The following is a 15,727-nucleotide window of genomic DNA, read 5'->3' on the forward strand; positions in this document are numbered from 1 at the left end:
GGCTTCTTCATTCATCCGCACAACATGGCCTAGCCACCGTAGTCGCTGCAGCTCAATACGACTGACTATGTCGATGTCTGCGTATAAATTGTAGAGCTCGTGGTTCATTCGACGCCGATATTCACCGTCGACGCAGATCGGCCCGTAGATCTTTCGGAGAATTTTTCTCTCAAACACCCCAAGCGCTGCCTCATCTGCTTGCGCAAGTACCCATGCTTCTGATCCATATAATAGCACGGGTAGTATCAGCGTCTTGTAAAGTGTGAGTTTGGTCTGGCGAGAGGTGGCCTTGTTTCTAAACTGCTTACTTAGACCATAGTAGCATCTGTTGGCCATCACAATCCTTCTCCGAATTTCAAAACTGATATCATTCGTTTTATTTATGGCGGTACCAAGGTATATAAAGTCTTTAACTACCTCGAAGCTGTAGTTCTCAAGTTCCACAGTTGGTCCGAGTCTACAGGACGTCTTGCGCGTTGATACCATCAGCTTGGTCTTCTCGCCGTTTACTGCCAGACCCACTTTGGCAGACTCCTTTTCAATTTGTTCAAAGGTGGCTGTTACCGCTCGCAATGTTCGACCCATTATATCGATGTCATCGGCGTAGGCGAGTAACTGGTGTTGTTTGGTGTACAGAGTGCCATTTCTGTTCACCTTTGCGTTTCGTATGACCTTTTCCAGTAGGATGTTAAAAAGATCACACGACAAACTGTCACCTTGTCTGAATCCTCGTTCGGTAGTGAAGGGCTCCGATAGGTCCTTTCCTACTTTAACGGCTGACCTTGTGCCACTTAAAGTTATCCTGCATAGCCGTATTAATTTTGCAGGAATGCCGAACGCAGACATGGCTTTAAACACCTCTGAACGGATAGGGCTGTCGAATGCGGCTTTATAGTCGACAAATAGGTGATATGTGTCGATGTGTTTTTCGTGGGTCTTTTCCAGGATTTGGCGCAGAGTGAAAATCTGGTCTATGGTCGATTTGCCAGGTCTGAAGCCGCATTGGTATGGTCCGATGATGTCATTGACCATTGGCTTCAATCGTTCACACAGCACACTGGATAGCACTTTATATGCGATGGGAAGGAGACTTATTCCTCTATAGTTGGCACATATCGTCTTGTCTCCTTTTTTGTGTACGGGACACAGGATGCTGAGGTTCCAATCATTGGGCATGCATTCATCTAGCCAAATTGTGTTAATCAGCTGGTGCATGCTCCTGACCAGCATCTGGCCACCAGCCTTGAATAGTTCGGCTGGTAACCCATCGGCTCCTGCTGCTTTGTTGTTCTTGAGCCGATTAATTGCTTTTATCTTGTATTTCAAATATAAATTAAATGAATTCCTATTCGTTGTAATTCGCGAATTTCTTCACAAATGCTTAAACACCATTGTTTTCTTTGCATACTAGTCAAATCACACTGAAATACGGTTTAATAGTCGCGAAAAACAAATAGAAACATGAAGATATCGGAAAATAAAATAAATTAATTTTTGAATTAAAACAAATGTTTTTTGGAATTTTCGATTTTTTAGTATGTTTAAGAGGATACGGTTTTGCCTTAATCTTCTAAAATATACGACGCTTTCTTTTGCAAATTCTTTTAGATGATTGTTAAATATCGGCAGATTCATCTGATAAGAGTTTCGACGTCATTAATGGCTAAATATATTGCACTTACAATACATAAAAATTATCAATATTGAAAAGCTTGCAATTCGCGAATTAGTTGAAATCAGTTGATGCGCATGCGATTTTCGTATAAACCGAATCAATGTCTTTCAATAATTATTAATTTTTCGATGTTTAATTTAGCGGTCAAAGTGTGCCACTCGATGCACTTTACTATGCAAAAACCCTAAAAATGGCTAAAAATCACGCAACGTGCATACGATTTTTATGCGCATCCGATTTTAGTAATCTCCTATGAAAATACGCAAAAGGACACCTATTTTAAAAGGATCGGTTAAGAACCGCGGATGTGCCTCCACAATCAATTTTGGATAAAATATGCATATTATTCGCGTATCGATGTATTTTTGACCTATTTCCACGCAGATTCGCGAATTTGACAATACAAGCATAAATGCATGTAAAATTAATTCGAAGAAAACCGCGATTATTTACGCGAATTTGTCAAAATAAGTTTTTGCAGTTTTTCCCACATTCAAGGTACCTATATCCGCCGTTTTAATGGGCGGAATTGAACATGGATGGGCTCATTAGATCCGGCACGTAAAAAAACTAAAATCACGCGGGGTTCCACGGAATTTGAATGGACTTTCTTAATTTTAGACTAAAAAAATATGTTTTTTATAAAAATTTACGCACTAAATTTTCGTCTTTGGAACCCAATTGCAAAGAAGCTACAGTGGGCACATTCATGAGATATACACTAAACGAAGCAGAATCACGAGTTCTACGATCCTATAATTAGTTTATTCTATTGTCTGGATGCGCATCCTAATTATAAGAAAAATTCAAAAAACACCGAAAATCCGGCTTCAAAATGTCAGCATCCATTTTGGGTGGTTGCAGTGATTATATCGAAAAATCATACATTAGAACCATATTGTCCATGGGGTATTCTGCAACTTAGTCACTGATCATATGTGTGTGCGTTGTGTAGTTTAGCCACAAATCGGGAACGAACACAAAAAAACTCGTTGGCTTCAACACTTTTTTACCCATTTTTTTACATTACCACCATCACAGCTTCCACGCAACTTATTATTTATTACCAAAATTTCAAGATTTTGATAAGAACACTTCATTTTATAGAATTGAATTTAAATTATATGCAATATGTTCATATTTCGCGAGTTATAACCTTGCAAACCTCAGCTTCAAGGAATTTAAAAGATTTTTGTAATTTCCCATATAAATGTTTGTTACAATGGGACAAAGTACGTAAATCGAAAGATATATAGGGACTTTGGTGTACCATTTACATGAAATCGGAGGAAACTATAGATGGGAGCTATATCTAAATCTGAACCAATTTTCACGAAACTTGGCAGACATCACTCTAGGCTTAGTTCAGTACGTTATGCCAAATTTCGTGCAAATCGAAAGATATATAGGGACTTTGGGGTACCAATTACATGAAATCGGACGAAAATATATACGGGAGCTATATCTAAATCCTGACCGATTTTCACGAAACTTGGCAGACATCACTCTAGGCTCAATTCAGTACGTCATGCCGAATTTCATGCAAATTGAAAGGTGTACCATTTACAAGAAATCGGACGAAACTACATATGGAAGCTATATATAAATATGAACCGATTTTCACGAAATTTAACACACATCGTTCTAGACTTAATTCACTACGCTATGCCAAATTTCGTGCAAATCGAAGGATATATAGGGACTTTGGTGTACTATTTACCTTAAATCAGACGAAAATATATATGGGAGCTATATCCAAATCTGGACCGATTTTCACGAAACTTGGCAGACATCGTTCTAGACTTAATTCAGTACGCTATGCCAAATTTCGTGCAAATTGAAGCATATTTTGGGACTTTGGTGCACCATTTACCCAATATCGGACGAATATATATGGGAGCTATATCTAAATTTGAACCGATTTTTCTCAACTTCAATAGGGTTCGTCCTTGGGCCAAATAAATGAGCTGTGCCAAATTTCATCCACCTCGGATGAAAAATGCGACCTGTACTTTGTTAACAATTTAACATGGACAGACGGACGGACGGACATGCATAAATCGATTTAAAAAGTGATTATATGTATATTCTTAAAAGGAACCATGTGTCTATCTCGTTTCCTTTTGCCTGTTACAAACATATGCACAAAGACATAATACCATGTACCACAGTGTGGTGAAGGGTATAAAAACGTCAAAACAAAAGTAAAATTGAAGCCAATACTTCTCATAGAGGCACGAACAGGTAACATGTATGTCTGTATGAGTGCAACCAATAAATTCATGATATTCGGCAAAGGTGTGTGCTGTTTTTTGCAATGATATGGAAGCACAGTAAAATCTTGGGAGTTCAAATGAGATTTCAGTTAATATTTTTATTGGAAATATTTTTTTTATTATCAATATAATCTTGAAAAGAAGTAAAACAACAACAAATCTTAAATTTTATTCACATTCATTTCAATAAAGAAAACAAAAATAATTCACACGAAACTTGAGAACAAATCAAGATAATGCACCTCAATTTATGTGAGCGATATTATTGATTTTTATACCCTCCCCTAAAACTTGATGTGTATATAAAATTCGTCATTGCTTTTGCAACACCTTGAAATATTTGTCGAAAACTGAATTCTTGATTCGAATTAATTATGGGTCGAGAGAGACATGATAACCCTCTTTTTGTCTCTTGGAATACCCTGCACCACGCTGTGGTACAGGGTATTATGTCTTTTCGCATATGTTTGCAACAGGCAAAAGGAAACGAAATTGACACAGGGTTCCTTTGAGAATATGCACAGAATCACTTTCTAAGTCGATTTATGCATGTCCGTCCGTCCGCCTGTCTATCTGTCCATGTCAAATTGTAGATTGGATGAAATTTGGTACAGCTCACTTATTTGATCCAAGGACGAACCCTATTGAAATCACTTCAGATTTATATATAGCTCCCATATATTGGTCTGTTCCCGTACTCCAAGAATTTACTACTTTTTACTACGATAACGAATTTTCCTTTATGATATCGAAGAAAATAGTTAAATCTAGTAGATTCTTGCAGTACGGGAATAGACCATATATCTACGTCCAATTTAATGTAAATGGTGGCCCAAAGTCAATATATATCTTTCGATTTGCACAAAATTTGGCATATCGTAATGTAATAGGTCTAGAATGATGTGTGTTAAGTTTCCTGAAAATCTATCCAGATTTAGATATAGCTCCAATAGCTCGTCGGATTTAATGTAAATGGTGGCCCAAAGTCCCTATATTTCTTTCGATTTGCACAAAATTTGGCATAGCGTACTGAATAAAGTCTAGAAATATGTGTACTATGTTTCCTGATAATGGGTTAAGATTTAGATATAGCTCCTATATATATTTTCTTCTGATTTTATGTAAATTATGGACTAAAGACCCGAAACTTGTCCGATTTTGTACAATGAACTGTAGTTAATATTTATTTTGTCTGGTAAATTTAAATCTGAAATCGGTTCATATTTAAATATAGCATCTACATATATATTTTCGTCGGATTTTACAAAAAACCAATGAGCGGAGCAATATAATCGGACGGGGCCGTCCCTTCACCGTGGGTTGTGTTGTGATGTTCGGCTTTCAATTTTGGCCTTTAGATCGACTCGAAAAAAAAAAACAAAAAATAAGTTTTCGGTACATTTCATCCCAAAATTATTATCTGATCATCGCCGAAAATTATAGGCGTTGTCTGTGACCATAACTTGAACCTCATGGAAAATTTCAAAGCGATCAGCGCTATATTTCCGCCCTCTAGTGTGGTAATGGGTTACTAAATAATATATGAATACGTAAGCACCTGTAAATATGTATGTGTAAGTCCCGCATCCGAGTACACACGACAATATAATAGGTATCAATTTAAAGGTCAACCACTCCTCTTGAACATACTATCAACTTTTCGGGTCTAGGACCTTTAGTTGCAAATATGTACTCCATAGAATATAAATTTTGTAATTTTTCACACAAAAGTCAGGGTCCAGTTGACCCGCTAAATATTGAACGATGTTTATCAAAACAAGCATGCGGTGTTTGGGTCATAAGTACGGCATCTGGAGCAAAAACAATAGGGGTCTTCATTGGCCAGAACCCATCCTTCATACAAAATTTCGTGAAGATTGGTCCATAACTGTGGCCTGTATCGTGTTTACAAATTATAATGGACAGACGGACGGACACACATGTCGAGATCGACTCAGCTAGTAGAAATATGACGATCGGTATACTTAAATGTGGGTCTAGGACCAATATTTCGCGGCGTTACAAACTTTTGGGGTTGCACAAAGCTATAATACCCTGACAACATAGTTGTGTAGGGTATAATTACACAAAATTTTGCATTTTTGAAGTTAGTATAACCGAGAAGTTAGATATAAATGCTGCAAGAAACTCCCCAGGTGGGTTCGATTAGCACAACATTTTCCACAACGTACTGAAGTTACTATCGGCTCAGATTTAGATATAGCTCCTATATATATTTTCGACCGATCATTTATAAGATATTTCCTTACTGTTTTTTTATTAGCTTGAAAAAATATTTCTTCTATAGAAAATAATGAACTCCTTCTGCATAGGGATGTTTCATAGATAATAGTAGAATATCTATTCCAGAGAAATTCGTTTCTGCAGTAGGCAATTGAACCTTACTTCCTTATAATTTGTTTACACAAAAAATAATGGAATCGTAAAACTATAAAGGACCCCTTAATATTAAACTGTCTTCAAGACCTCTAGTTCTTGGCCTTATCTAAAAAGATACCGAAGTCAACAGTGCGTATGATTTATACCAGTAGTCATACGCACAAAGGTCCTCTGGTCCTTTGGTAAAGATCGTTTAATATTTAGGGGATGAAATGCATCAAAAACATTAATTTTTTCTGATATTCTGGTCGCTCCAGAGACCGCAAATTTGGTCAAACATCGAATTTTTACATGGTGAAGGGGTCAATGAATGAACGAATGAAAAGCGGGGCAAATGGACCCTGACTTTTGTGTGAAAAATTACAAAAATTAAAATGTGTATTCTATTGTGTGTATATTCCGACCATGGGCAATTTTTCGAGATATTTGAAGATATTCAGAGATGATTCGTCGGAAACAGTGACGTAAATGAAATGTCGGAAACTCACCAAAAACCGTTAGATTTTTGACAAAAGGAATAGCCAAAAATTTTAAAATAATATAAATTCTTTAAATTAACTGTATATGGTAATAATTTTGAAATTAATGACGTTTACTACATTTTATACAGGTATATGATGTTTTCGACGTTTACACCTTTTTCATAGTCGAAAACCTTAGAATTCATCATACGGACCATCCCTGGTATGATTGTTGTCAGTGCTCATACGCATAGTGGTCCACTCTGAAAAGTATAAAAACCTTGGCAACTAAAGTTCAATTTGCATGCTGAACAAAATTCTGAGGGACTGAGATGTGATATTTCTATACGAACACCGAACAGTAGGTGCTGTAATTTGATATTTCAGGTGGAGGGTAATTGGCATACCTCTAAATTTAGGTATTTCATTGATGTTCACATTCTATTTTAGATAGGGGTTCAAATCTGAGTGTTTGTAATTTGGTTTTCTCATTAGATATAGTAAGTACAATAACGTAGTATCTATATAAGGTTCTGGCCGGGTTTAGATATATATAATTAATACCCGATCGAACTTCAAGAAGTGTTTACATAAGTACAAATCGATACTAGTTAATCATTATCTAATCCCGGCCCCTACCCTACAGGTTCCTATCCCCATGCAATTCATCATACTACTCCTGTTTGTCCAACAGTAGATACTAACAAGTGAAAAAGCGTTAAGTTCGGCCGGGCCGAACTTTGGATACCCTCCACCATAAATATACTGACAGGTACTTGAAATGAAAATATAGGGAACATACCAAAAAATGGACCTATACCAACATTTCTACAATCCGATGATGTAAAAATAATTTTTAATAGAAAATTATACCATCAGCCTTATGGCTAATATACACTTTCACACGGCGAAAATGTGCCTCATCGAAATATTGGTTCTAGACCCCATGTTTCTTGGGACCAAATCCGTTTCAGAAAAATTTGATTTCATCCCATCTTATTATGTCGTCCAAACTTAGTTCAAGTCCGAATTTGGGGAATATCGGTCCATGCCTTCTGGTACCTCCCACACAGGGGCTACGGCTAAGCCTAAATGCGGTCTATAGTTCACATATAGTTCATTATCGAACTGTACGTTCTAGTTGTTTATCTCGATATCCTTCGCAGGTGAAATGATTACAACAGAGTGTTAGAACCAATCCCAAAACGCGGAAAAATCAGATAATTATATTAATATAAAAAATGGGGTTATATGGGGACTACGCCTAAAAAGGGTTGACTATTAATAATTTTTGGTAGGGAGATTTGTTTCCATATACGCCTACAAAATACCAAATTTCAGTGATTTCAGTTGAAAAACGCGCTCAAGAACCTCTAAATGCCGAAATTTCAGTGGAGATATTTGGTACCCAATAAGAACCCAATATACCAAATTTCAGCGAATTCGGTTGAAAAACGCGCTCAAGAACCTCTAAATGCCGAAATTTGGGGGTACCTTTATATGGAGCCTACCAGAAAAAATGGACTTATATTTATAATTTTCAGTGGAGATATTTGGTACCCAATAAGAACCCAATATACCAAATTTCAGCGAATTCGGTTGAAAAACGCGCTCAAGAACCCTAAAATACGGAAATTTGGGGGTATCCTTATATGGGAGCTACCAGAAAAAATGGACCTATATTCATAATTTTTTGTGGAGTGATTTGGAACCTGTTTAGAACTCAAAGTACTAAATTACAACCAATTCGGTGGAAAAATACGACCAAAACCACCAAAATACTGAAAATTAGGAGGTACCGTTATATGGGGGCTACCAGAAAAAGTGGGCCTATATTTATAATTTTCAATAACCCAAAGTACCAAATTTCAGCGAATTCGGTTGAAAAACGCGCTCAAGAACCCCAAAATACCGAAAATTTGGGGTACCCTTATATGGGAGCTATGCCTAAACGTGGACCGATATATCCCATCTTCGAACTTGACCTGCCTTCAGACAAAAGACAACCGTATGCAAAATTTCAGCGCCCTATCTAAATTCCTTCGGAAGATAGCGTGATTACAATAGACGGACGGACATGGCTAGATCGTCTTAGAATTTTACCCTGATCAAGGGTCGGAAATTAATATTTCGCTGAGTTACAAACAAAATGACAAAATTAATATACCCTCCATACTATGATGGAAGGTAAAAAAAAGTAATAAAAAACAAAAGACAGCCCGAAATCATATTTCAAATTGAAAATCCTTGCTAAAAATAAATGAAAACACTGAAAATTCAAATATAGACTTCAATCCAAATACAAACTAAACTTGAAAACAAAATCTTCTAACGACAATGTCATTTAGGAATTCATTGACATGGGACAACGGGCACAGGTTCGCCAAGGAAACTCCTACATTTTAGTTGTGTCACTCCTGTTCTCTCACCCCACATACCACATTCACACCTAACTGTCAAATAGTTTATTTATATTTGTGCTCCGACAGCTTTATTGTCACATTTGGAGTGTTCGGAACACTTCCTCTTCTTCCGCATTACCTGGAGAGATGTTGGATTACCTATGAAATTTCCTGTAGTTTCCACTTGATACCCTTGTTTGGTATTTATTTTTGTTCTGCCTGTTTGTTTGGTGTACTGCGGATATGAGTTGAATATGAATGTGACCTTTGAGAGTTTTGTATGTGTTTGCTATTCTTACAATACACTAAAGTGCCATAGAGAGAATTTGGCAAGAAATGAGTAGGTTTGAAAATCCATAAAAATCTTTAAATACTAAAAATAGCATTGAATAAAATCGATTTATCAACTTTGACGAATGATGTAGTCAAAGATGAAAAGGAAGCAATCATGGTAGATAAGAATGAATCTCAAGGGTCCAACAACACTTATATTTTTTACAAGTTATTATTCCATTAACTTGTTTATACATTACTTAAACATTAAGAAGATATCCTTACTAATTTTCCATATATCTTCCTTTTTTCAGATTTCTTTAAAGAATGAAAGCCTAGACTCCCCAACAAACGTCACCAAGCAAAATAATTTTCTTTTAAGGAAAATTTGAATACAATTTTGATAATCCCAACCATATCAACAATCAAGCTCACGTTTTATAACCCCAGAAAATTTTGCAAAAAAAAAACCCTAATCCAAAATTATGCATGAAAGACGTGTAAAAAAGTAAGTGCCTCACCTGATAAAAAAACATATTCCCTATTAAAATAATTCTCCTTTTTGCAGAATCAAAGGTGGTCACTATGTTGCCACACATGGTCGGTCAACGCCCGATCCACCTTATGTTCACTCGAATCGCGGCTATTCAACCGATGGCGAAGAATCACATCGTGCTCCATCGGAACGTACCATGTCCGAATATACAATAGCACATGAACGTACCTCACCACAGGGTCATTATCATTCGTCGCGTAAAACCCGCATTAATAATGGCCACTCGAATGGTCACTACTCAACATCGGTGGTCGATAGTGGTGGTCCACGCTCACTGAGTGGTCCACCACCAACACGACTGCCACCAAGAGCACCATCTGCCTTAAGCTATGATCACAATGGTGGCGATACGGGTAGTGATATTTATGTGACCAGTGCTGCCTATAAGGCACCATCGGAAATAAGGTAGATATTTTAGTATATTTTTCCAGTAGAATGAATTGTCATTTTTTTATTTCTGTTCTCCACAGCCGCTACAGCCATCGACCACCGTCGAGAGCACCGCGTAGTGTTTACTCTGTTGCCAGTACTGCCAAAACGGGTCGTAGTGCTCGTAGCACTACAAAACGTGGAGCCAAAATCGAAACAATGTCAGCACCCAATCCATTTTGTCCAAATGTCAAGGGTGTCTGCTGTCTAATGTTGCTGCTGAATTTGGGTCTTATCTTGGTGACGTTGGGCTTTGTCATTGTGGTGCAATTCTATGAACCGCTTTATGTCTGGTAAGTGGAACCAAAACAAAAAGAGAAATATAAAAAAATTAAAAGCTACACATCATATTGGGAATATGAGAAATTCAGCTTAAGAAGAAAAGTGGATCTTTGTACTACAACAACAACGAACCCTATTAAAATTGGAGAAAATCGGCTCAGATTTAGAAAAAGCTCTCATATATAGATTTTTCGGATTCCACAATAGTTCACCCAAGTCACAATGATAGTCTGATAGAGAAAAAATTTTGCATAGCGTACCGAATGAGGTACAGTCGGACGGGGCAGACTCTACTTTTGGTATATTCAACAGATGAATCCTAACAGACGTCGCATTTTTAAAGGACCAGTAAAATGAAATTGGATCAATAAACATGTGATTCTGCAACCGATTCGATTTTCGCGAAACTTAACACACATCATTCTAAACCTAAATAATTGCGCTGTGCCAAATTTCGTGCAAATCGAAAGATATATAGGGACTTTGGTGAACCATATACATTAAATCGGACGAAAATATATATGGGAGCTATATCTAAATCTGGATCGATTTTCGCGAAACTTAACACACATCATTCTAAACCTAAACAATTGCGCTGTGCCAAATTGCGTGCAAATCGAAAGATATATAGGGACTTTGGTGCACCAAATACATTAAATCGGACAAAAATATATATCTAAATCTGAACCGATTTTCAGGAAACTTAACACACATCATTCTACACCTAATTCATTACGCTGTGCCAAATTTTGTGTAAATCGAGAGAGATATAGGGGCTTTGGTGCACCATTTACATTAAATGGGACGAAAATATATATGGGAGCTATATCTAAATCTAAACCGATTTTTCACAATTTCAATAGGGTTCGTCCTTGGGACAAATAAGTGGCCTATGCCAAATTTCACCCAAATCGGATCATAAATGCGACCTGTACTTTGTTCACAAAAATACATGGACGGACGGACATGCGTAAATCGACTCAGAAAGTGATTCTATGGATATTCTCAAAAGGAACCATGGGTCTATCTCGACTGCTTTTGCATGTTACAAACATATGCACAAAGACATAATACCCTGTACCACAGTGTGGTGAAGGGTATAAAAATGGGGGTTATATGGGGACGACCTCAAAAAGGGGGCGAATATTAAAAAAAATATTCAAAATTTCAGCACCCTATCTCAGAAGATAGCGTGATTACAACAGACGGACCGACGGACATGGCTAGATCGTCTTAGAATTTTACCCTGATCAAGAATATATATACTTTATATGGTCATAATGAAATGAATGAATATTTCGATGAGTTACAAACGGAATTTAATATACCCGCCATACTATGGTGGAGGGTACAAAAATATATATCATGATTTACATTGGTTTAAGGGACCCCCCCAATTCTCGGGGTCAAACATTTTGTTGATATAATTCGAATCCACACTAATTAATAAATGTCCCTACAAAATTTCAAGTGAAAATCTCAAGAACTCTTGAAGATATAGCCGATTTATTGCGTCAGCATCAGGTGACGACTGAAGGGCTTCTCAAACTTGAAACGCGTTTTTTCTCTAAACATGTTTTTGTGTATGGCGGGCACGGCCGATAACTCAAAAACTAATAACCCAATCGATTTCAAATTTTTACACGTTTCTCTGTGAGTGTATAGCTATCGTATGAACTAGGATAAAGCCAATCGGTGAAGGTCTTCCTTATTTCTGTAACTTGGTTTTGGGTGAAAAATCGGCGATTTTTCGCAAATATTTTTTTTCAAAGGTCCGCCATTTTGCTAATTTTAGAGCGAAGTCAATAATCCTAGTTCATACGAGAGCCAGACATGTACTCTTTCTAACACCGTTGGAATTTTCGGACAAAAATAAGGACTTTTTTTAATTACAAAAAACTACAACAAAACAATAACAAAAATTTGTTGTAAATTATTTTTCTTCTCTTTTAAATCTTCAATTATATATGTGCCAAGTTACAAACCTTAACAAGCATTGGCATTGATTTACCAGCCCATTGAAAATCTTGAAAAAGTAAAATCGTGAATGGGGGTGGGGGGGTTCCCTTAATTTACATTTACTTTTGAAGCCACGAAATGGATAGCCCTGTATTTTTGCAAGAATTAACAATTCCTTTACGGTGTCTATATTTTAGCATTCACTACTAAATTTTCTTTTACTTATTCTTTTGAAATATGTTTTTATAAATTTTGAAATTATTCCTATAAATCATATTTTATGTAAAATATTAAAAATAAAACTCACCATATTTTTAGGTTCATTTAATTTATTTATAAACATCTTTGCAAATGTTCAATATTTGTTTAAAGTTTTGCTTTTATGTTTTCTCTAACCCATAATAGTTTACTGGGTTATTTGTAACAACAAAATGGAATACACAAGCAATGCATTTGCCGTCATATAATGTAAACACGGCCAAATAAACAACAAAGAAGACAACACTTGATCTTACACGAGAGGTCAACGATTGCAAACTATTCATAGAAATGGTTTATTTATTTACATAACTACCAATTTTCACACACAATTTATCACACATTTGCTTAACAATGTGTGATAAATTGTGGCCAATGATTGCAAAGAACACGAAATAACTAATGACACAACATGTCAAATGGAAATAATATGAGAGCAAGTGAGGGAGTGAGAGTTCAAATTACGTATGTTCTAATTGGCGAATATTTAAGCTCTTTTCATTTCGACAATAAACTCTCTGAACTAAACAACAACACTAAAATACACACGTTGAGCCAACCATAACAAACTTTTTAAAGATATGGCTTATTTATTAACTATATTTCTTTTTTTATTAAAAGTATATAAAACTTTATATACTTATGGCAATATGGCAATTTCTCCCGATCATTGCAAAGAACGCGACTAATGACAAAAATGTCAAATAGAAATGTATTGAGAGCAAGAGAGAGCTATTCGTCTGTTTCATTAGGTCATTGATATTGTTGTAAATTAAAGCTGTTCTCGTTACGGCAAATATAAATTGTCATTTGTATGGCTTGCTCTGCATTTTACAGCCCGAATTTATCACAGATTTGTTTGACCATAGTAAATATGCCAAAATTAGATGGCAATACTTCAAAATCAATATAACAACCAAACAGAAGTAGGCACAAAGACATATAATAACCGTAAAGACTTGACAAAATGCATTTCGACAAAATAGTTTATGAAAAAATATCCAGGGGGAATCATGCATAACAGAGACATGTTAACAATAAAAACGCAAATACGCGATAATGTGTGTATAAAATGTAAATAAAATTAGAGATCTGTACTCAAAAAATATATTTTTATTTTATAAGCTTGCGATATAGCGTTTAAAACGATTAATATTGTTTGCTATGTTGTTATGATATCGTAACAACAGAGGAAAAGCCATCTATTGGAAATTGTTGACGTATCGATTGTCGTATCTTTATACTTTTATGTCTTTGGTAGGCATTCCTGTTTACCATTTTTACTCGGTCAAATTTCTCGAGTAAAAATTTTACAAAGAGAACGCCATTTTGTAGATTCTGGTTCTGGAACGGAATTATTATTATTATTATTTAATTGTTGAAATTAATGTAATGACGAGCGTTGTTCGCTCTCTCATTCGTTATTCGACCCTTAATTATGAAGTAATTACATAGTTCCCCATACAAAATTGTCTGAGCGAACACCGACTTTTGTACGTTGTTCAATTCGAATCACTCTCTGAATCACGAAGAATTTTGTCCCATCTCTAACAATTGAGAGAATTTATCGAAAATAAATTAATTTTGACAGCATGAAAAAATTTTTAAATGTTTCAAACTTTTTCAGTAAAATTGAAAATGATGAATCAAAAGTAACCAAAATTCTAGTTTTTATATATGCAGAAGGATGTAAATTTTGTTGTCTACATAATGCAAAATTAATTAAAAGCAAAGAGATAGGGGTTGACATTATAGTCAGGAGAAAGAGAATTATTTTTTCTATTTAGATCCATATGTGATTCATGCAAATATGTTACAATTTTGGTGTAAAACAAGAAACAAAAGGTTTGAAATAAAAAACTCTGATGACATGAATTAAGAATAGTGTTGTATGAACAGGTTAATTCATGTACGTAATTAGAGAGCGAACTACGTTCTTCGAATGCCCGTCAGAACATGGCATAACAAATAAAAACTGTTCTGATAATGCCATGTTTACATTGTTGAGTTTTTTGTATTTAAGACAAAGTGATCTTTATTAATATGAATATTTGAACGTGTACTGAAACTACTAAATCACCCAATTTATTTATATAGTATAGTTATAGTTAGTTTGCTTGAAATATTATTAATGTAATTTTTGTTTTTTTTTCAGGATCCTTGGTATAATTTTCCTAATTTTCGGTTTCTTAACGCTTATCGGTTGTATGGTCTATTGTGTGTATGTGTGTCGAGATGCCAAAACACCATCACAGGTACGCAACGAAGATCTCTATTGGACCCGACACTGGCAAAAGAATATCGGTTATACACCACAAGAAATCAATTATAAGGCGGATAAATATGATGCCTACTCGGATCGTTATTCGGTTGGTAAAATGAGTGGCAAATATTCCGATAGAGAAAGTAATCGTTATTAGTAGTAAACACGCACGAAGGCACGACAACCTCAGCGGACAAACAGAAAAAAAGAAATAATCGAAAACCAAGTCCAAACAAACACTTTAATTTGTATTCTAACAACAACGTACCTGCTGCAGCAAGTAACTTGCAAAGTTCGTATGTTTAGCTGACAATAAAAATAAAAAAAAAAACATTTTTATATAATATATAATAATTTTATATACTCGTATATATAAATATGTATGAATATTGTTATAATAGAAATTAACTAATTTCAATTATATTACATTAATAATAATGACTAAAAAATAAAGGGATTAATTCATTACAATGATGTAATACGAAACAAAAAA

At 35.5% G+C, this 15,727-nt stretch overlaps 1 protein-coding gene across 1 annotated transcript; it reads left to right on the forward strand.

Annotated features, from left to right (window-relative positions):
- Positions 1–9,972: 9,972 nt before the first annotated feature.
- Positions 9,973–15,402, forward strand: LOC133325405 (uncharacterized). Its single transcript, XM_061534175.1, has 4 exons — positions 9,973–9,995; positions 10,056–10,448; positions 10,514–10,765; positions 15,127–15,402. Exons 1-4 carry the CDS (start codon positions 9,973–9,975, stop codon positions 15,389–15,391), a joined length of 933 nt encoding a protein of 310 aa, XP_061390159.1. The 3' UTR covers positions 15,392–15,402.
- Positions 15,403–15,727: the final 325 nt, after the last annotated feature.

Source organism: Musca vetustissima, unplaced genomic scaffold (assembly GCF_032173495.1).
Source record: "Musca vetustissima isolate MV318-11 ecotype Yass unplaced genomic scaffold, APGP_CSIRO_Mvet_v1 utg2119, whole genome shotgun sequence".
NCBI lineage: Eukaryota > Metazoa > Arthropoda > Insecta > Diptera > Muscidae > Musca > Musca vetustissima.

Bases quoted from the DNA above. Each gene is read 5' to 3' on its own strand.
- LOC133325405 (XM_061534175.1), top strand. From the start codon at position 9,973: ATGCATGAAAGACGTGTAAAAAA. The intron at 10,449-10,513 runs GTAGATATTTTA...TGTTCTCCACAG, and splicing joins AAGGCACCATCGGAAATAAG to CCGCTACAGCCATCGACCAC. The intron at 10,766-15,126 runs GTAAGTGGAACC...TTTTTTTTTCAG, and splicing joins TATGAACCGCTTTATGTCTG to GATCCTTGGTATAATTTTCC.